Source organism: Salvelinus fontinalis, chromosome 17 (assembly GCF_029448725.1).
Source record: "Salvelinus fontinalis isolate EN_2023a chromosome 17, ASM2944872v1, whole genome shotgun sequence".
Taxonomy (NCBI): Eukaryota; Metazoa; Chordata; class Actinopteri; order Salmoniformes; family Salmonidae; genus Salvelinus; species Salvelinus fontinalis.
In genome coordinates this window covers 28,673,149-28,696,757 of record NC_074681.1, presented here as the reverse complement: position 1 = coordinate 28,696,757, position 23,609 = coordinate 28,673,149, and the positions used below count along the sequence as shown (strand labels likewise).

Here is a 23,609-nt window from a genome sequence, read left to right as displayed (position 1 = left end):
TAAGCAACAGTTCAACAGTTCCTACATGCATATTACTATAAATCTCTCCAAATTTCTCTTGCAGCACAGATTGAAAATCTTACTATCGCTGAGTGCAATAGCCGTCCAGCTACCACGGGTCTGTGGACAAACTTGGTTTTAACAAAGTGAAATCTTTAGACAGTTGATTGGCAGACATGGTTTGAGGCTGCAGCAATTGCTGTCACTTTCACAAGTGTGGATGCAGTGAAATTATCTGTCAGAATGTTTTGACTGCAAATTTTCTGCTTAACTGCTATTTAACTAATAATCAAATAACTTCAGTACCCTAATGTCAAGTTTAAAGTGTTTATGAAACCTCAGAACCCTAAGGATCCTACAGCTGTAGATTTTCTGCATATCAGTTCTGCGAATCAACAAAAGGTAGAGTTTGCTATATAGATCTAGGCCATTTCAAACTAGGAGTGCTGATCTTGGATCAGTTTTCCCTTTTATATAATAATTAATAAGATATTATGACCTGATTATAACCTCAGCCTATATCAGCACTTCTACCTGTAGAGCAGTCTTCACCAAAGAAGCCTTCGTCACAGATACACATTCCGTTCACGCAGGTGCCGTGGATGCAGTCAGGATCGCATTTCTGTTCGCTGCAGTCCTCGCCAGTGAAGTGGCTGAAGCAAACACACTTGCCGTCCACGCAGTGTCCCTTATCGTTGCAGGCCCCTGGGCACATCAGCTGGCTGCAGTCACTCCCCGTGTAGCCAGCGTGGCAGACACACTTGCCATCCACACAGCGGCCGTTGTCGTTGCACTCATCAGGACAGGTGGAAATGGAGCAGTCTGGACCCTCCCAGCTAGGGTTGCATTGACAACTGCAGGTGTTGTGCTGGTAGGTCCCGTGGCCACTACAGCTAGTGTCCACACCTGAGGAAGTTTAGGAAATCACGTTATGTGATATCTGAAATGTCTGTACTGTAAGTGTAATGTAAGTGTTCGTGCATCAATAATTTTTTCAAACAGTGTCACAGTTATATATATTTTTTGTACTTATTTCCCCTTTTTCTCCCCACTTTTATGATATCCAATTGGTAATTACAGTCCTGTTCGATCGCTGCAACTCCCGTACAGACTTTGCGTCACCCCAAAACACAACCCTGCCTGGCCACACTGCTTCTTGACACACTCCTCACATAACCCAAAAGCCAGCCGCACCAATGTGTCGGAGGAAACACCTTCCAACTAGCAGCCGGCTGCAACACAGCTCGGGATCGAACCCGGATCTGTAGTGATGCCTCTAGCACTGCGATGCAGTGCCTTAGACTGCTACACCACCCGGGAGACCAGTTTCACAGTTTTAAATAACATCTGGGATTAAGTTCTACCTTTCTTTTCAGATATACACTGAGTGTACTAAACATTAGGAACTCCTGCTCTTTCCATGACATAGACTGACTAGGAGAATCCAGCTGAAAGCTATGATCCCTTATTGATGACACCTGTTAAATCCACTTCAATCCGTGTAGATGAAGGGGAGGAGACAGGTTAAAGAATGATGTTTAAGCCTTGAGACAATTGAGACATGGATTGTGTATGTTTGCCATTCAGAGGGTGAATGGGAAAGACAAAATATTTAAGTGCCTTTGAACAGGATATGGTAGGCATAGGTATCAGCTGCACCAGTTTGAGTGTGTCAAAAACTGTACACTCAATGTATTTTAGCTATTGAATATAGATGTTCTGTCAGATCTCATGGTGATGGACTGCACTGTAGGCTTACCTCCTGCTCCACCACAGCAGCCCTGGGAGCACTGACTCTTCAGGTGTTCCACCTCCTCCTCCAGCCCGTTGACTCTGTACAGCAGAGACGTAAAGCTCTCCGACTCATCACAGTCACACTTTGGGGTCTTGAGGTTGATTTGGTGCCTGAAAACTATGTTGTTTTCCCCCTCCAGAGTAGCGCCCCCTTCCAGCTCTTGCAGGCCTGAAAACTGGTCCTGTTGGGAAGGGGGGGTCTGCAAGGCGAGTTTACACTCAGGGCTCTTGGCCAGGTCAATCTTATAGACGTGGCTGAAGGTGACTTCTTTCTCAGCGGGGGATGAATAATCTTCTGTCACATATGTGGAAGTGACAGTGCACAGTATGCTTATCAGGCATAGAGCTCTTGTGAGCCAGTGAAGTCTAGTGGTCATGGCTAGAGGGGAAAATAAGTGCAATAATTGGTGAAATTGATATGCAACTTTTGACATGCACAAAGAGCACTGGTCTTGACACCTTCTTGGTCTATTATGGGGGATTTTCCAGAGAGAACATGGCTTTTTTTTACAAGAGTGTTAAAGAAGTCACATTCGTTCTAGTTAAGGCAGACTATGTTTTACAAAAGGGACATGAAGCAATCTCGTAACCTCCAGCAGAAAGCCAGCAGTCATCACTCGAAACTAAACACTTTTATCCCAAGTTCCTAACTATTAATAGTGCTCAGCCAACCATAAGGGCTTCAAGGAGCATGGAACCCTGTCTTCCAAAAGATGTCATGTCTAATGACAGTGATGTCATCCAGCTTTTGACATCCCCAGAAAGAGAAATGATATGCTATCAAAATAATAGGCCAAATATTTATCTGAAAAGACTTCTTCAGAAATAATTTGGTTCAAACCTCGATGGTGAATAAGAAGTTACCTGTTTCTCAAGCATGTTCGATTGAACCGTTGCGTCCTTGGCACACAGCCATTAGAAAATTGGTAGTGGAGCAACTTATGGTCGATGTCTGAACTTGTGTGGTCTGTGGAAACTGAAAACCAAACTTAAGTGACTGTCTGCTCCGCTCTCCTCTAAAAGAGAGGCCATGGTGCTTGACAACTGGAAACTCCACAGTAATAGCATACATGCTTTAATAAATTGCGCAGAGTACTTTTAAAAGAATGTTGATTGGTCAATGAAATATGCATGTAGTGCAAAAACACTAACGGGAATGATTATTGGGAGCACACAACGTGGAACTATCAAAGAAGTGAAATGACTCAACCATGCACAAATACTAGGCTTTTTACCTTAACTCACATATGGTATATTGCAACTATGGAAACGATAAATGGTGTACAGTAGGTCAATAGTGCAAAGCGATTGTTCCTGTAACATTGTAAACCAGTATAAAGAAATCTTCATCAATGATTACATCAATCATACAACACTAGTAACCTCGTCTACAGGTTGAATTCATTACGTTGGTGTCAGCTGTGACACAAGTGGTGCTACAGTATCTGAGGCTTGTCCATGTAGTCACCTGAAGGATTTTGAAAGTAACCTATACGTGATAAGCACAATGGCATAGGTGCTATGGCATCATAAGCAGCCTACAACATTAGTATAGATGTTCATAGTTTGACATAATGGCGTAGATGCTCCTGGAGAGTTTACAGTATGTTTGTGATACTGCAGTGTGAAACAGAACACTGCAAGTGAAAGGTTTGGCAGTGTCCAATTTGTTTTCGGAGTCACTGCTTTGAACATTCAAGGAGAAATGAGCTATTAGCAACAAAAAATCTGAACATGGCTCCCTAAGCATCAAAGAAGAGAAAAACAGACGTGGAATCCTAAAAATGTTCAAAGAAGTAGACTGAGCAGCATCCCACTGGACAAAGAAGTATAGCAGGCCGAAACATCAAAATGTCAACAAATGTGCTCAAAATCTACCACCAGTTTTCCAATATCAAATATACAGGAAGTGGAACCTCTGGTGAGTAGCCAGCCTGCTGCTGTAAGTAAATGGCTAGCGTTCTTTTGAATGGCTAACATTATAGTCTAAATGAATATTACTAACATGGAAATTGCTAACATTAGACTAATTTAAAATGGTTAGCATTAGCCTAAAAGAAAATGACTAACATTTTTAAATAATTTTAAAATAATTTTAAAATAATTATTAAGAATAGCTAACTGTCACGACTTCCACCGAAGTCGGTTCCTCTCCTTGTTCGGGCGGCGGTCGGCGTCACCGGTCTTCTAGCCATCGTCGATCCACTTTTCCTTTTCCATTTGTTTTGTCTTGTTTTCCTACACACCTGGTTTTCATTTCCCTCATTAATTGTTGTGTATTTAACCCTCTGTTCCCCCCGTCTTTGTGTGGAATTGTTTGTTGTAAGTGCTTGTGCATATGTTTACTGGTGCGCGTCGGGTTTTGTACCCATGTTGGTTATTTCTTTATGCCGTTGGTTTTGAAATTAAACTGTTCCGGCTATTACTTAGTTCTGCTCTCCTGCGTCTGACTTCCCTGCCACCAGTTACGCACCCCTTACACTAACATTAGCCTAAATATTATGATAACTAACTCAAGATAGGACAGAGGCATCATTTACAATAGGAGCCAATAAAGCACAGTTGTCAGAACAAGCAATGAGGTGGGCAGAGCCAAGCAAGAGCTAGCACGATCCTATTAACGTGCTTTAGCATGTATTTGCATATTTACGTTAGGGAATGCATAATCTCTGAAGTGTGTATGTGCAAGAACACAAATTCATCCTACATTCCTAAACCATGCCATTTTTTAAAACTTTGGCAAGGAGTCAAGTCTACAAAACTTGCACTCTGTAACAGATTCTTGTTTTGGAACAGAAAACTGCATTCAGATCGTTATGAGAAAATTATGAGCTCTTGCTCCTCCTTGACCCTCTGCCTGCCACTAGACTTCATTATTACCATTTAAGGTGGTGAATAGAAGCCCTCACTGGATGCTTCAAGTTTATACCCCATGTGACACATCTGGGTTTTCTCTTTCTTCTGTGATTAGCATAAATGAAAATGGCTAACATGAAAGTGGCGAACATTAGCCTAAATAAGAAAATGGCTAGGATTAACCTGAATGAAAGTGGTTAGCATTCGTCTAATAATGACCTCTTAGTCAAATAACCCTTGGCATTAAGTAGACTTCACAGAGAGAAAATGGCTCAACACTTGTGAAAATGTAGTATCAGTAATCGACGTGTTGGGAGAAATTTTGTTGGCTATGTTGCTAATGACTTACAGTAGCTGTATTAGTGTCACACAAAATTTCCACCATGTTTGCTATGAGTCCTGTGTCTGTTATTCAACTCAGTGGGTGTAAACCTTGAGGTTAGAGTAGCCAGACCGTAGAGACTATGACATCACAGCTATGGCCATTCATCCCCATTGACTCTCTGGCAATAATTACAGTAGATGGCACTTTATCAACAATCAGGACATAGATCAGACCAGGGGGAAAGACCAGCAAGTCAATGACAGCCTTACAATAACCCACATCACAGGAACATTATACAGCCCTGTGGAAAGGCACCAGGCGCTGTTGCACACAGATCCTTAACAAGCTCATTTATAGTTTACTGTCAAGGTTTTATTTGATGCTTGCCATTTTAAGTCTTTTATTTGTCTTAGAGAAGATTCCAATGTGACCTTCTTCCAGCTACCATGAACTAAATCTCTGCAGGGAAGGAACGTCAGGAACAATACAGCTTAAGACCAAAGATTCTCCTTAGTCAGTCAATCCATGGATGTGTCCCAAATGACAACCTATTCCAGTGTTTCTCAAACTCTGTCCTCGGGACCCCAAGGCGTGCACATTTAGTTTTGTGCTCTAACACTACATAGCTGATTCAAATGATCAAAGCTTGATGATTAGTTGATTATTTGAATCTACGGTGTAGTGCTTGTGCAACAACAACAAAGACGTGCCTTTGAGGTCCCGAGGACTGAGTTTGGGAAAACTTGCTCTGTTCCACCTTATAGGGCCCTCAAACTCAACTCTGGACCTCAAAGCCAGTTCCACTGTTTTTTTAATTGTTCCCCTATACAGTGATCCCTCGCCACTTCGCGGTTCACTTATCGCGGATTCGCTATTTCGCGGATTTTCATAATGCATTTTTTTTTTTTTTTTGGTGCATTGTGCTCTGCATTCTGATTCGCTAAAAACTCACTCCCGCTTCTTGTATCAAAACATGCTACGAATTGTGCTATCATTTTGTCGTCTCGTGCAGTTATGTGTACGTACATCGCTTAGCAACCATGGTGCGAATGGCCACTGAACTTAAGCGAGTAGCTGAGGAATGGGACCCTTTGATGAGCCGTTCATTACAGTTCTCCAACGTAATCGATGGTGGCATGTCGGTGTACAAGGATCTTTTTGCAAAGAAGAAAAAAGAGCGACAACAGCTGCCTATCACTATGTTCTTCTCCCGAACAAACACACCTGCACCGCGGGCTTCAGAAGAAGAGAACACTGCAGAGCGCAGTCAGGATGCAGCGGCCCAGTCTGAAGAGCAGTGAAACGGCCTACACGTGAGTCACTGTATTTGTATACATGTAATAGTTGCTAATTGTAAAAAAAAAAAAAAAAATCTATTTCGCGGATTTCACTTATCGCGGGTCATTTTCGGAACGTAACCCCCGCGATAAACGAGGGATTACTGTAATGCAATGAATTATCAGGTAGAACAGAAAACCAGTAGGCTAGGGACCTTGTAGGGTAAGAGTTGAATACCACTGCTATAGGGAATAGGGTGCCATTTGGTACGCAATCTATGTGAAGCGTGTCAGACGTGCAGTCATGGAAGAGCCGAAGCATTCTCAAAGGCTTCGAGAAAACAGTATCTGCAGTTCCGCACTCAAAGTTGTCATGGACACACAGGGGATTTACCTTCACATAACAAGAGATTCAAATAGTCCGACACAAAGATGTCTGTCTCGTCTTTTCAGCCTCCATTCTTTGCAGGCTTGTCGACTAGCTGTGAAGTTTGACAGACTTCCAACCGGGATTGGCAGGAAAGTACCTAAGCAATTCCAGCATGCATTGCAGACTGGCAAGTATTGCTGGTAGTAAACTTCAAACAGCTACTAAAATGTTTCACTCCTCTAATTGTATTGGTTCAACAAAGGGTAGAGGAAGCTGCATTTTACCAACAAGTGGAACACTGTTGTGCATCATCTATTTACGGAATAAGAGGAGGTAGAATGTTTCCCCTCACTCACTAACAAGAAACGCTTCAGACTCAGACTGTGAATGCAATCAATATCAGATCCTCACAGGGACCCAATTTTCCCTCCAAAATCATTGCACGGGGAAGAGAGAAAGGAAGGGAAGCAGGCAAGGACAGACTGTGTGCAATGCCCCATCCTCTCATGAGACACATTAACCAACAGACAGATAAAAGGCAGTCTGTTCTTTTCCGTTTCAAGGGGAATTGCACTGGACCAACAAGCCTGGGATGAAAAGTTTAGCGCTCTGCAGTCTGCACACGGGGGAAGAGCTCAGAGCTCATGGTCTTTATGTGGTTGCAACGTTTGTCGAATTTTCCTTTACTAGCAGGCAGAAAAAGCTGAAAGCAATTAGAGTAAGTCTGAGCTCCAACTCATATCCCCCTGCTCTGTCTGCTGGTCCTGGCATCTAAACCACAAAAAAACCTTGATAAGGTTACAAAAGCCCAATAGTCACCCCATTGGCTTTATGTAGGCCTTATGATCACATATTAGAAACCACCCCATTCATGGCTAGCTGCAGGCAACGCTCTGCATCTGTTGTTCGTTTTATCACTGCTTCCAAGATAACTTTGAGCCATTACAGTAGCATTTCATCAAGTTGAGCCACAGACAAGGACCATTCATGTCTATGAAGCTTGTTGAAACTATTTATTTTCAGAAGGAAAAAAATCCACCTTCAATAAAATGGTTTACAAGAAAAGAAAAGGAAATATAATTATTCTACTGAAGCTGTATATTGATTTAACAACATATTTACTCCATGGTAAGGACATAGCTGACACTTCAGCTATTTCCCCACTGGCTCTATGTCTGACTGACTGAAGTATAATTTGTTAATGCTTAGTCTGATGCTTGACTGCCCAGCATTTCCATCTGGTACCAGAGAGGCTGGAGTTTAGTCTGTGATGAAAATGTGAGGAGTGAGAGAAGGCAAGTTTATTAACAAGGAAATGGACCTCTAAACATATTGGGTTTGATGCCTAAGTTACAACTTGTGCAGTTATTTTGGTGTTGATGCAAAATATCAAAAGAAATCGAACATATTCCTTTTTGTTTCTTTGTTTCTTTCTATTTTAATGTATAACTTGTACTGAAAGAGCTTAGCTTTGTAATGAAGTTGTTATAATAATTTTGAAACTTTGTTTAAAGGACTACTACTATATGTTAACATCTCATTTGCTCTGATGAAAACTAAATGCTTCCTGATCATATATCATATAATGACTCAAACAGGAATAATGTTGCAAATTACTTATTTTGTAGTAAGTATAACTTTTTCAAAGTAATTACTTATTTCAATAGTAAGTATGAATCTTGTCTGTAATTGCATTTGTTAATAGAAAATGAAACAGTATGTGAAATATTAAACAGGTCATAATATGAATAGAAATGTATCAAATCAGACGCAATCTCCAATTTAAAAACACTCGCAGTCATATAAAATGTTTATGCACATATTACAAAGCCACTCAAATTGAACATTCAAGAATAAAACAATAACCTAAAGCAGTGTTTAACTCACCGTAGCAGTTCCCTGTGATTCCCTCCTCTGAAAGCCTGAGCATCTGTCACTCTATTTCTTCTCTCTCTGACACCTGTTGACAAGCTCAGGGAATGAGTTTGAAGGGGCCCTTATAACCAATGCCTCTGTGGCTCCTGCAGCAACAGCCTTTCCCTCAAGTAGGTAAATCCCCTTCCGAAATGCCTTTCGCCAATGGGCAGTAGTTTGGGAGTGTCTCTTCTCTTGTACCTCAATAATGGAATGGGAATAGAGATAGATAATGAGAGACATTCCTCCTTAAAAAAAAATAGGTTGAAACTAATCATAATACTTCAACATGACCCCCACACATGTTGCCCCCACCCCGTCACTACCAACTTTTGAGTTTGAGTTTTAGAAACGTTTTTTATATGTTTCCTGTCACAGTAGCAGCGATGGATGCAATTCATCATTTTACCAGTCCAGGACAGTAGTAATACGTGCTGTAAGGCAATCAGAGAAAGTTTGGATTTAATGGTGAGCTCAAACCATGGACATACATGAAGAAAACACAGGTCTAGTCATATCAGTGAATTAAGTTTCCTATCACATTAGCGAACATGTATCATCTATGCCATCTATTTTATGAAGTGCACCGAACATGTCTATCTGAAGTGTGAATTTAGTTCTAGATTACAGACTTTAGTTACAGTAGGATTTGTACAGTAGGATTTTTTCATTACATAAACTACTACAACACAACACAACACAACACATGGACCATTATGTGGTCTGAAATCAAATAAACACAGATTTTATAAACCACTTCAATTTGGCACAAACACTGTGCTTACCATTGAGAAATGTCCACATTAACTGCTCGAAAAAAGAGCAGCATAAATCACACCATCATTGTGCAACACATGTACAATGTTAATGTAGGGATAGAGCAAAATCATCAAACAGTACCAAAGTGTTGTGTTTATTATGAATTGAATCGCTAAGCATTTTGGTTTATTACATGAGAACAATGACGCAAATACAATAGAAAACCATGCAACAGCATAAATTCACACCAACACCACAGCCCCACCACACTTGCCAAATGGACAGGCAGCATCACCAAAGACTAGGAGTCGAGGTTGGTCATATTTTTCACCGCCATCTGTTTGTCTCTAAATATATAGTTGAAGCCGGAAGTTTACATACACTTAGGTCGTTAAACCCCTCCACAAATGTCTTGTTAACAAACTATAGTTTTGGCAAGTCAGTTAGGACATCTACTTTGTCCATTATTTCACTTAGCACTCCCTGTATCACAATTCCAGTGGGTCAGAAGTTTACACACACTAAGTTGACTGTGCCTTTAAACAGCTTGGAAAATTCCAGAAAATTATGTCATGGCTTTAGAAGCTTCTGATAGGCTAATTGACATCATTTGAGTCAACTGGAGGTGTACCTGTGGATGTATTTCAAGGCCTACCTTCAAACTCATTGCCTCTTTGCTTGACATCATGGGAAAATCAAAAGAAATCAGCCAAGACCTCAGAAAAAAAATTGTAGACCTCCACAAGTCTGGTTCATCCTTGGGAGCAATTTCCAAACGCCTGAAGGTACCACGTTCATCTGTACAAACAATAGTATTCAAGTATAAACACCATAGGAACACGCAGCCGTCATACCACTCAGGAAGGAGATGCGTTCTGTCTCCTAGAGATGAACCTACTTTGGTGCAAAAAGTGCAAATCAATCCCAGAGCAACAGCAAAGGACCTTGTGAAGATGCTGGAGGAAACAGGTACAAAAGTATCTATATCCACAGTAAAACGAGTCCTATATCGACATTCCGCTCAGCAAGGAAGAAGCCACTGCTCCAAAACAGCCATAAAAAAGCCAGACTACGGTTTGAAACTTCACATGGGGACAAAGATCGTACTTTTTGGAGAAATGTCCTCTGGTCTGATGAAACAAAAATAGATATGTTTGGCCATAATGACCATCGTTATGTTTAGAGGAAAAAGGGGGAGGCTTGCAAGCCGAAGAACACCATCCCAACCGTGAAGCCCGGGGGTGGCAGCATCATGTTGTGGGGGTGCTTTGCTGCAGGAGGGACTGGTGCACTTCATAAAATAGATGGCATCATGAGGCAGGAAAATGATGTGGATATATTGAAGCAACATCTCAAGACATCAGTCAGGTAGTTAAAGCTTGGTCGCAAATGGGTCTTCCAAATGGACAATGACCCCAAGCATACTTCCAAAGTTGTGGCAAAATGACTTAGGGACAAAAAAGTCAAGGTATTGGAGTGACCATCACAAAGCCCAGATCTCAATCCTATAGAAAATTTGTGGGCAGAACTGAAAAAGCATGTGCGAGCAAGAAGGCCTACAAACCTGACTCAGTTACACCAGCTCTGTCAGGAGGACTTATTGTGGGAAGCTTGTGGAAGGCTACCCGAAACGTTTGACCCATGTTAAACAATTTAAAGGCAATGCTACCAAATACTAATTGAGTGTATGTAAACTTCTGACCCACTGGGGAATGTGAGGAAATTAAGTGGTGATCTAACTGACCTAAGACATGGAATTTTTACTTGGATTTGAAAAACTGAGTTTAAATGTATTTGGATAAGGTGTATGTAAACTTACAACTTCAACTGTATATGGTATCACATTGCTATGACATAGGCCGGGCTGTGCACAGACCTTTTGGCGGGCATGTGCTCAAACAAAAAAAGGGCACCTCCACAAAAAATATCCTGCAGACGCAGTCACAGACTTTTTGAACGGTTAATACAAGAAGAGGGGAGAGCAGCACAAGCTAATGTATAAAGTATTTTGCAAAACTATTTTGAAGAGGAATAAATGCTGTACGGTCACCAAAACAATAACAGTAAAAATAGAAGATTGAAAGAAATACTGTATCCTACCATTACTATATCCAACCCCCAAAAAACGGTGTTTCATGTTAGCAGCTAATATTAACTAGGTATATGTCATGTCACTTCTCTGGAATAATCACACAGTCTATTTGCAACGGAGGTAGCAGGATGCATGTTCTGTCTGTGTCGCGCCATCCCTTTGGAGGGCAGCCTGCCTGCAGAGTGCTCGTTGCCATTTCCCCCACTAATGGTTACATTTAGGATTGAGGGAGGAGGAGCTGATCCTAGATCTGTACCGGGGAAACTTCAACCGGGACCCTGGCATGCAGAAATGACTTTGATCAGATAATAAATAAAAATTACCCTTTTGGAACCATGCTTTGCAACGAACAACCGGATGGTACACGATGAGAGCCATTAGAGGCAATTAACTCTTCCTCTGAGGTAAGAAATAACATTGGGACATTCCATTGAATGTCTCATCAAGTTTTCATAGCCCGTAGTATTATATAGCATTGTCTAATATTGGATCACCTCCTCTGTAAAACAACGCTGACAGATTTGTGTGTTGGTGCATTCAGCTCTCAATGACTGACCAACTACTACAAATAGCAGTTGCTACTCTTATGATTCATCCAAAATGGTACCCTATTCCCTTTATAGCACACTACTTTGACCACAAAACTTTTGGCCAGTTCTACTTTTGACCAGCACTACATAGGGATTAGGGTGTCATTTGGGACAAAACCTTAAATCAGCTGTTGGAGGTTGTGTGGAAGGGTTTATTTTGTTTAGTAATGCACCAAAACTGTTTACTGGTTTACTACCAGTAAACCGACGTCACCGGTTTACTAATCACTGGCTCTGACAACCATCATTACGCACCCTTGCACCATCGTTACGCGCACCTGCGACTCATAATGAGACTCACCTGGACTTCATCACTTCACTGATTACCTCCCCTTATATCTGTCACTCCCTTTGGTTCATCCCCAAGCAGTATTGATTGTGTTTTATGTCCAGACGCTACTCTTGTTTTGTATCGGTCCATGTTCATTATATTATTAAACTCACCACCTGCACCTGCTTCTCGACTTCCAGCGTCTCCATTGCAGATAGTGGAGGCTGCTGAGGGGAGGACGGCTCAAAATAATGTCTGGAATGGAGTCAATCAAACGTGGTTTCCATGCGGTTGATACTATTCCATGTACTCCATTCCAACCATTACTATGAGCCGTCCTCCCCTCAGCAGCCTGCACCTCACTATCTGCAATGGATATGCTGGAAGATAGCACCGGAGAACAAGGCTGACGTTTTATGTATTCCTTACCGATTGTGTTTTTTTGTTTGTTTCTTTGTCTTGTTTGTAATTTTTTTTTTTTTTATCATAATTTTGCTGCTACCCTCTCTTATGCCCGAAAATAACTTCTGAACATCAGTACTGTGATTACTCACTACAGACTGGCAGAGTCCTTTTTTCCTTTAACAAGTCTGATAAGCCCGACGTGAATGATATACTGCTTTCCCGTGAACAGGCCCAGATCCCTGTCATTTGCATGAAGAGAAGGCAGGGATAAAGGGGTCAGAGGACGGGCTGCCTTCTGAGAATTCATAGACAATCAAATAAACCCCCACTTCCTTCCATTGCAAACGTGCAATCATTGGAAAATAAAATCGATGACCTACGCGGAAGATTAAACTACCAATGGGACATTCAAAACTGTAATATCTTATGCTTCGTGGCTGAACAACTACATAATCAACTGTCTGGTTATACGCTGTATCGGCAGGACAGAACTGCGGCGTCTGGTAAGACAAGGGGCGGCGGACTATGTATTTTTGTTAAATAACAGCTGGTGCACAATATCTAAGGAAGTCTCGAGGTTTTGCTCACCTGAGGTAGAGTATCTCATAATAAGCTGTAGACCACACTATCTACCTAGAGAGTTTTCATCTGTATTTTCCGTTGCTGTCTACATACCACTACAGACTAATGCTGGCACTAAGACTGCAGTGAATGAGCTGAATTCCACCATAAGCAAACAGGAAAAGTCTCATCCAGAGACGGCGCACCGAGTAGCCGGGGACTTTAATGCAGGGTTACTTAAATCTATCTTACCAATTTTCTATCAGAATGTTAAATGTGCAATCAGAGGGGGAAAAACTCTGGACCACCTTTACTCCACACACAGAGATGCATACAAAGCTCTCTCTCGCCCTCCATTTGGAAAATCTGACAATAATTCTATCCTCCTGAATCCTGCTTACATACAAAAATTAAAGCAGGAAGCACCAGTGACTCGATCAATAAAAAAGTGGTCAGATGAAGCAGATGCTAAGCTACAGGACTGTTTTGCTAGCACAGACTGGAATATGTTCCGGGATTCCTCTGATGCCATTGAGGAGTACACCACATCAGTCATTGGCTTTATTAATAAGTGCACCGATGACGTCGTCCCCACAGTGACCACGTACATACCCCAACCAGAAGCCATGGATTACAGGCAACATCCGCACTAAGCTAAAGACTAGAGCTGCCACTTTCAAGGAGCGCTACTTTAACCCGGAAGCTTATAAGAAATCCCGCTATGCCCTCAGACGAACCATCAAACAGGCAAAGCATAAATACAGGACTAAGATCGAATCGTACTACACCGGCTCTGATGCTCGTCGGATGTGGCAGGGCTTGCAAATTATTACAGACTACAAAGGGAAGCACAGCCGAGAGCTGCCCAGTGACACGAGCCTACCAGACGAGCTAAACTACTTCTATGCTCGCTTCGAGGCAAATAACACTGAAACATGCATGAAAGCACCAGCTGTTCCGGATGACTATGTTATCACGGTCTCCGCAGCCGATGTGAGTAAGACCTTTAAACAGGTCAACATTCACAAGGCCGCAGGGCCAGACGGATTACCAGGACGTGTACTGCAAGCATGCGCTGACTAACTGGCAAGGGCATTTGGCATTTGACACTGACATTTTCAACCTCTCCCTGTCCGAGTAATACCATCATGTTTTAAGCAGACCACCATAGTCCCTGTGCCCAAGAACACTAAGGTAACCTGCCTAAATGACTACCGACACGTAGCACTCACGAAAGGCTGGTCATCAACACCATTATCCCAGAAACCCTAGACCCACTCCAATTTTCATACCGCCCTAACAGATCCACAGATGATGCACTCCACACTGCCCTTTCCCACCTGGACAAAATAAACACCTATGTGAGAATGCTATTCATTGACTACAGCTCAGCGTTCAACACCATAGTGCCCTCAAAGCTCATGGCTAAGCTAAGGACCCTGGGACTAAACACCTCCCGCTGCAACTGGATCCTGGACTTCCTGATTCCTGTTCTCTCTACTACCGCACGGAAAGCGGTACCGTAGCTCCAAGTCTAGGTCCAAGAGGCTTCAAAACAGCTTCTACCCCCAAGCCATAAGACTCTGGAACATCTAATTAAATTGCTACCCCCCTTCCCTCTCTTTAACACTGCTGCTACTCTCTGTTGTTATCATCTATGCATACTCACTTTAAAAAATCTACCTACATGTACATATTACCTCAACTAACCAGTGCCCCCTTACATTGCCTCTGTACCGGTTCCCCCCTGTGTATAGTCTCGCTGTTATTATTTTATTGCTGCTCTTTAATTACTCGTTACTTTTATTTATTATTCTTACTCATATATTTTTTTAAACTGCATTGTTGGTTAGGGGCTCGTAAGTAAGCATTTCACTGTAAGGTCTACACCTGTTGTATTTGGCGCACGTGACTAATACAATTTGATTTGATTTATTATGAGCCGTTCTTCCCTCAGCAGCCTCCACTTGCATTCCATTCAACCAAAAACACTCACACAGGCTCCATTTGTCTTTTTGATTTTTCTATACTACCTTAGGAATGTTTTGAAATGTTTTATTGTATTCATGATAAGGGTTACAAGTTTTCAAACTGTTGGCCCCTAATCATGAGCTGATAGCATAGGGAGATGTATTCTTTCAGGTAACATTATAGCCAGGGCTGCAGTTAGGTTTGTTGTTTTGAGTTTGACTGTTTTCACTCTCCTATAAAATCAACTACATACTTCTGATGTTGAAGTAATCCATTGGATTTAGGTACTACTTTCTAGTAGCTCATTGGACCAGTGTGAATGAGTTGCAGATGGCATGATTCCCCCCCATGCATTCTCCTACTGGCAGTAGCCCTGGTCTGACATTATTAAACTCCTTTAGTGGGTGAACAGAGCCGATAACAGGCCCACTAAGCATAACCTCCATAACCCTGAAGAGTAACATGACGGAAAGGCATGTATTCCACGGAGAGGGACTTTCATTAACTGTCAATATGTAAGTATGGTTTCAATGTACTTGTGGGTGTAGAAGAGTACACTACAAAAGGCTGCTGTGTTCCATTTAGTTGGTTGTTCTAATGCCAGTTTTCTACATTGATGAGTCCCAGTCAGTCGCGGTTTGAATTTCATGAAAATATTCCCAAGTTCCTTTTTTGTTATTCACAGCCTTTGTCAAAGGAATGTTCATTTCAGTGGCAGAATCTCACTTCATTTCATCTATACCCCCCCCCCCCCCCCCCCTCATTTTACACATTCTCCTCTTACTGTACGTGTACTGTATTTGATTTAACCCATGTGAAATTGATTTTATCGTTGTTGTTGCCGTCTTCCCCTAGCTGCTATTCAGGTGGTTGGAATCAGCAGATAGAGTTGGCTGCTGTGTAAATACTGGGCGGGGGGGTTGGGTTACTTTACAGAGAGAGCCTTTTGTTGGACATTCAGCTTGGCTGAAACCATAGGGCACATGGATTTACCATGAGGATATACAATGAGTGTACAAAACATTAAGAACACCTGCTCTTTCCATGACATAGACTGACTAGGTGAAAGCTATGATCCCTTAGTCACTTCTTAAATTCATTTCAATCAGTGTAGATGAAGAGGAGGAGACAGGTTGAAGAAGGATGTTTAAGCCTTGAGACATGGATCGTGTATGTATCCCATTCAGAGGGTGAATGGGCAAGACAAAATATTTAGGTGCCTTTGAACAGGGTATGGTAGTAGGTGCCAGGCGCACCGGTTTGAGTGTGTCAAGAGCTGCAACGCTGCTGGGTTTTTCACACTCAAAAGTTTCCCGTGTGCATCAAGAATGGCCCCAAAAGACAACTAGCCAACTTGACACAACTGCGGGAAACATTGAAGTCAACATGGGCCAGCATCCCTGTGGAACACTTTCGACACCTTGTAGAGTCCATGCCCTGACGAATTGAGGCCGCTCTGAGGGGAAAAAGGGGGTGCAATTCAATATTAGGAAGTGTTCCTAATGTTTTGTGCACTCAGTGTACATGAGCCCCTTTAGTTAATAAGAACTATGCAGAATCTCCTTACCTGTATCCTATGGAGGACGCCAAAGATAATGTCTTCATGCTCCCATCTGCCTCTCCCATTGTCCACATCCTCTCTATTCCTCACTGGAATACAACATGCTATAACCTGCTATAACCTCTTCTTTTCCCCTCAACCCTTGACAGGTGAAATCTCATTTGGATTTATGGACCAAATGTAATGTGCTGCCATAATTTGTTAAAATAGACAGAGCAAATGTTTAGCTAATGAGAGGAATTTATGAACTATTGATGAAGAAGTTAATGAGGAAAGTACTCGTCTGGTTTGCCCAAGCTTGTCATGGGCGTGTCTGTGAGGACCTGACCCTAGCTGTCTTGGTAGTTAATTTGGATCGCATTTGAAAGTTTTAGATCAGTGACAGTGTGTATAGTGGCCTCTAACCTGGTTTCAAGACTTTCGTTTTGATGTTTTAACAGACAGAGCTTTTAAGAAATACAAGTCACCTCAAAATAGTACCCTAATACACCTGATATTTGGATTTAGAGTTTCTTGCCTGAGCTTTAGGGATCTCACTTCCTTTTAGTCCTGGTGGTCCCACCCTAAGTGACTTAACAGACGCTGCTCTGAAACTATTCAGAAACGTTATGATCCCCTTATAATTTTGTTTGGCATTTAGGATCAAACCAAATAAAAGTAGCTTTGTTCTCTTTTTTTATTAACAGTTACGGTCAGTGGGAATACGGAGTAGCCTGTGTTTTATTGTGATGCTTGGCTGTTAGCTTACAGCTCCCTAAAATGTCTTTATATCCTCTTTAATGGTCAAAAACAGTTGTGGTATGAGAAGGACAAAACTTTATTTGACTGATGGCTGTAGATGTGAGGTGAAGAGCTAAACAAACGATTCAACATGGACAAAAATTCAATTGAAAATCTGTCAATGAAACAAAAAAAGTGTATTACCAGTAGCCTCCATAAAGCATGACTATAACCTAACACCTCTTCCTAACACCTCCAGCTTAATCTGAACAGAACTAAACCATTTTACTTCGCCCAAAAAAAGTTCCAGATCCCATGTCGAGATGTCTCCTATCAATCACGATTGACAACAATTGCACAAGATTATGTTTGATAAGATAGTTATCTATAAGAGCGCACCATACACCATATGGCCCATAAGGACTATTGAACTGAGGGAATGGAGAGGGGAGAGACTCCTCTTTGGAAACCCTGAGTAATGACTGGGGGGAGATATCTGAAGTCGCAGGACTCCTGATTGACACTGACTCTAAAGGGCAATGCTGCACATTCCAAATGTTCAGAAGGTAACGGCCCCCAAGGCAGACCTTAGGCTTAATACACATGCAGTATAAATGGCTATTGAACACCATAATTTAAAAACACGTAGAGGTGCCTTCAGAAAGTATTCATACCCGTTGACTTAGTCCACATTTTGTTTTGTTACAGCCTGAATTCAAAATGGATAAAATCTAATAAAAATCTCACCCATCTACACACGATACACCAAAATGACAAAGGGAAAATATGTTTTTAGACATTACAGCTGTGAGTCTTTCTGGGTAAGTCTCTAAGAGCTTTCCACACCTAGATTGTGCAACATTTGGCCATTATTCTTTAAATAATTCTTCAAGCTCTGTCCAATTGGTTGTTGATCATTTCTAGACAACCATTTTCAGGTCTTGCCATTGATTTTCAAATAAACCTTTTGTTTTGATTCTGTGTGATTATTGGAGACGTAAAATCTAAATGGATGAGAAACTGTACAATGGAGCCAAGAATGTTTTTTTAGTTTGTTGCCTATGCTGACAAATCAATCAAATCAAAAAATCATGTAAATAAATGAGTAAATGTGTAAATAAACTCACGAAAGTACTCGTTAAAAGTCCACAAGAGCGTTTCTCTTCTCCTTTCTGTACTGCATTCAGACTGAGCGCTGCGTCGCCTCAGTCTGAAAGTTAAAATTGTAACTCGGGCACTCAGGAACATATACTGTCTTCTTGGTAACCAACTCCAGTGTAGATTTGGCCTTGTATTTTAGGTTATTGTCCTGCTGAAAGGTGAATTAATCTCCCAGTGTCTGGTGGAAAGCAGACTGAACCAGATTTTCCTCAAGGATTTTGCCTGTGCTTAGTGCCATTACGTTTATTTTTTATCCTGAAAAACTCCCCAGTCCTTAACGATTACAAGCATACCCATAACATGATGCAGCCACCACTATGTTTGTAAATATGGAGAGTGGTACTTTGTATTCAGGACAAAAAGTGAAATGCTTTCCCACATTTTATGCAGTATTACTTGAGTGCCTTGTTGCAAACAGGATGCATGTTTTGGAATATTTTTAATCTGTACTTGCTTCCTTCTTTTCACTCTGTCAATTAGGTTAGTATTGTAGAGGTTAGTATTGTATTGTAGTATTGTAGAGTACAATATTGATGGTCCATCCTCAGTTTTCTCCTATCACAGCCATTAACTCTGTAACTGTTTTAAAGTCACCATTGGCCTCATGGTGAAATCCCTGAGATGTTTCCTTTGACCCTGGCAATGGTGTTAGGAAGGACACCTGTATCTTTGTAGTGACTGGGTGTATTGATAAACCATCCAAAGTGTAATGAATAACTTCGCAAACTCAAAGCGATATTCAATGTCTGCTTTTTCTTTTTTTACCTATTTACCATTAGGTGCCCTTCTTCGCAACGCATTGAAAAACCTCCCTGATCTTTGTGGTTGAATCTGTGTTTGAAATTCACTGCTCGACTGAAGGACCTTACAGATAATTATATATGTAAAGTACAGCGATAAGGTAGTCATTCAAAATCATGTTAAACACTATTATTGCCCACAGAGTGAGTCCATGCAACTTATTATGTGACTTGTTAAGCACAGCTTTACTCCTGAACTTATTTAGGCTTGCCAAAACAAAGCGGTTGAATACTTACTGACATTTTTTATGAATTTGTAAAAAAAAAATGTAAAAACATAATTCCACTTTGACATTATGTGGTATTTTGTGTAGGCCAGTGACAAAACATCTCAATTGAATCAATTTTAAATTCAGGCTGTAAATCAACAAAATGTGGAATAATTCAAGGGGTGTTGTCACGCCCTGGCCATAGAGAGGCTTTTATTCTCTATTTTGGTTAGACTAGGGTGGGCATTCTAGTTTTGTCACGAATCCCGCCGAAGATGGTGCCTCTTCCTGTTCGGGCGGCGCTCGGCGCTCGTAGTCACCGGCCTACTAGCTGCCATCGATTCTTTTTATTTTGTTTCTGTTAGTTTGGGCTGATTGGGTGCACCTGTTTTGAGTTTAGTTTGGGGGGGTAGGCTATTTAAGGGCAGGTAGCCTGCGGGCTTGTTTATCTGTTATTTGGTGTTGGATTATTATGTGGATTTTATTATTTTCTCTGGACAGTTTAGTCCGGTATTTTTGGACTCGTTTTTCATGCGCCCGTGTGTTTAGGGCATGATCGTTTTCCCTGTCTACTGGAGAATAAATCCACTTTCTTGAAACCCTGCTCTCTGCGCTTGACTCCTCCACCCAGTACTCCTAGCAGCTCTGACAAGTTTCTTTATTTCTATTTCTTTGTGTTTGGCCAGGTCTGGTTCTCAATCAGAAGCAGCTGTCAATCGTCAGACGAGCGTGACAGGTGTGAATAGTTTCTGAAGGCATTGGTTCTGCCATTAAATGGTTGGTTTGATTTTATGTCATGTTTGTCCGTCCAGTGTTACGTCCGTCGTTGGAATGAGACCAAGGTGCAGCGCGGTAGGCGTACATCTTTCTTTTATTGATGACACCAAAAAAATACAAAAACGAACGTAAAGTTCTGTAGAGCTGGAAAGGAACAGTACAAAAACAAGATCCCACAATCTAAGGTGAGAAAAAAGGGCTGCCTAAGTATGCTCCCCAATCAGACAACGATAAACAGCTGCCTCTGATTGGGAACCATACTAGGCCAACAAAGAAATAGAAACATAGATTTGCCCACCCAAGTCACACCCTGACCTAACCAAATAGAATAAACAAGGCTCTCTAAGGTCAGGGCGTGACACACGGATGTTAAAGTAGGTGGACAAATTGTTAGATTTGTTTCACTGTTTATGAATGGTTGCTTTGTCAATGATTTATCAAAACCCCAAAATAGGTCTGCACTGTTTATTTCATTTTGCAGTCTTTCAGAGACATTTGGGTAGGTCTGAAGTTTGCATTCATCCCTGGTACGAGCTTTACGACATCCTGTAGAAAATAAGAGTCACTTGTTTAACTGTGGGGTATAAAGAAATGTGTCATTTCTATAAAAAATAAAAATAAAAAAAAATAAAAATCCTATTCAAGTATGCCTGTTACAGATTCTCTAAGTGGCTATTACAGGAAATTGAAATTGATGATAAATAATGAAGTATGTAAAAATGATGTGCTAGCAACATTCTAGCTGCAGGGTGACTCTGTGTGGTCTGTACTCTGCAGCTGATTGTAGTTTGTGCTGTCTCGCACTGTGTACAGGGATGTCAAATCTTACAATGCCCACCCAGGTAGATGGGCATTTCGTTGTTGTCTTAAAGATACATTCTCAGTCACAGGAGGATAGGTCCTGTTTGATAGACTACTTTAAATATCATAATGATATTCTACTCAATCCTTATTAAGGAAAAGGTACGAAGTTATACTTGCAGATAATATCCAGCAATACCAGCATGAGGGTAGATTTTGAACACCAGCTGTCAAACTGCCCTATTGTTAAAACATAGAAATCTAAACAATGTGGTATAAACACCACATTTTACCCTTCTATCCTGAGATGCTCCTAAAGGTAGACCGGAGGTTTAATGTTTGCATCTTGTTTACACCTAAATCATTCTGCTTGGTTCGATATCAGTGAGGAAGGTATTCGTGTTGAACTAGAGTGCAAGCTCTAACACTCATTTGGTCAATGTCGAATGATAGTAGATGGTAGTGAATTGTGCAGCATTTTACTTCTGGCCTTTTAAAAGACTAAGACAAAATAAAACAAAGGGAATAAATATTGAATATGTGAGGGTATCTCATTAAAAGAGACTTAGCTCCATAGTGTGTCCCTTTATTGTGAGCACGTTTGCAATTTAGCATCTGTTAGTATTTATCCAGGAACGCATCTTCAAGCGGTTACTTACGATGAATGGTATTGTGGGAAATTATGAAAGAATCCACTTCTATTGTTTTATGTTCGCTGCCCTCTTAACCAATGTGATGTGAAACAAAGCACTACAGAGCACTGTGGTTTGAAACTCCTAAGAATTAGCCTGAAGGGTTTTCATTGGGTTGTGGTTTCCTGGGGGTTTTACAAACAATCATTTGGCTTGTGATGCTCTATAAACATATCATTTAACAATATGGGGCAAAAACATCCCCTGTATTCAGAGGATGGATGTGTGTGTAGAAGCAGCTGTTTTGATTTTCAGCTTTAGTGATTTGACTAGTCTTTGAGTGTGTGTGTTTTCTCAACCGCTCAAATACACCGAAGATGCTTTCTGATTACATCCTAAGATTATTTAGACTGAGACATCAAAATTACTTCATCACCATGAACAAATACTGCCATCCTTAGGTGAAAATGGGGTTCTGCATAGTGCCTCTCTCTAGACACTGAGATACCTGCAAACATACTTGAGTCATGAAAGTCTAATTTTAATGTATTAAAATTAAAGATGTGTAATTTATTGCATTTGCACTGAACCTGACCTGATCAAGTTCAGGCAAGTGAAAATTACTGTCAAGCCAACTCCCGCCTAGTCGCAAGGTGCTAGTAATAGTGCAAATCATTTCGAACACTACAGAAGAAGACGTCATTTTCAAGATGGCGACGGCCTGTAGAACTGCATTTGCGGGGGTAAATGTTTTTCAATCCTCGTTTTGTGCACCTGAACAGGTATGTCGTTGAATTATTGTTAATGTTTTTGTCCAGGATGAGATGTCTGTGTTATTGTGACTTTCAATTATGGACTTTATAACCTGAAAGAGAAGCAAGAGACAGGAGTTGCTAGCTAGCATGTTAACGAAAGGCTAACGTTAGCTCTCTTCCATCGCACGACAACAACTAACGTTAGCGAGTTGCCTCTGCGGATTTCAATTTATCCTTTCCTAGAAAATGTGTTTGTTCCCCCAAATGTGTTAAGTGACTGACTGGCTTCAATCTACTTTAGTAACTCACCAAAGTAAAGATCCCAGTAAGCTAAATGAAAATACGTATTTTCCAGACGTTGACATCCCGTACATTTCAGGTGCTGAATGAAAGGTTAGAATATGTATTGTCCGGACTTCGAAAATACGTCTTATACAGATGTCATGCGTATTTTCCAGAAGTTTAAATCAGTTTTATTTTAATATACGAATGTAAAGTAAAAATGTCTCTTCTAGATATTTAAAATATGTAACTACCTAATTTACAGACATTGAAAATATGTAATTTTCGGTTATGATTCTATGGTCAAATGTAAACTGCTATACACTGAGTGTACTAAATATTAGGAACACCTGCTCTTTCCATGACATACTAACCAGATGAACCCAGGTGAAAGCTATGATTCCATAATGTCACTTGTTAAATCTGCTTCAATCAGAGTAGATGAAGGGGAGGAAACCAGTTAAAGTGGGATTTTTAAGCCCTGAGAAAATAGACATGGATTGTGTATTTGTGCCATGGGAAAAACAACATTTAAGTGCATTTTTCATGGGGTATCAATCAAATGTATTTATAAAGCCCTTTTTACATCAGCCGATGTCACAAAGTGTTATACAGAAACCCAGCCTAAAACCCCAAACAGCAAGCAATGCAGATGTACTGTAGAAGCACAGTGGCTAGGATAAACTCTCCAGAAAGGCAGGAACCTCTGAAGAAACCTAGAGAGGA

The 23,609-nt window shown here is 41.1% G+C and overlaps 1 protein-coding gene across 2 annotated transcripts in view; it reads right to left on the bottom strand.

The window, feature by feature from the left end:
- Window positions 1–15,915, bottom strand: part of LOC129814116 (tenascin-N-like) — a 35,859-nt gene extending 19,944 nt beyond the window's left edge. Inside the window, exons 1-3 of one of the 2 annotated variants that reach the window (XM_055866925.1) lie at window positions 8,510–15,915; window positions 1,760–2,173; window positions 535–906 (exon numbers count right to left, since the gene is read on the bottom strand). In XM_055866925.1, coding sequence (XP_055722900.1) covers window positions 535–906; window positions 1,760–2,173; window positions 8,510–8,552 — 829 coding nt within the window. In that variant the 5' untranslated portion in view covers window positions 8,553–15,915. Of the gene's footprint in view, window positions 1–534; window positions 907–1,759; window positions 3,707–8,509 lie in introns of those variants that run through there. The other variant, XM_055866924.1, reaches the window with a different exon arrangement.
- Window positions 15,916–23,609: the final 7,694 nt, after the last annotated feature.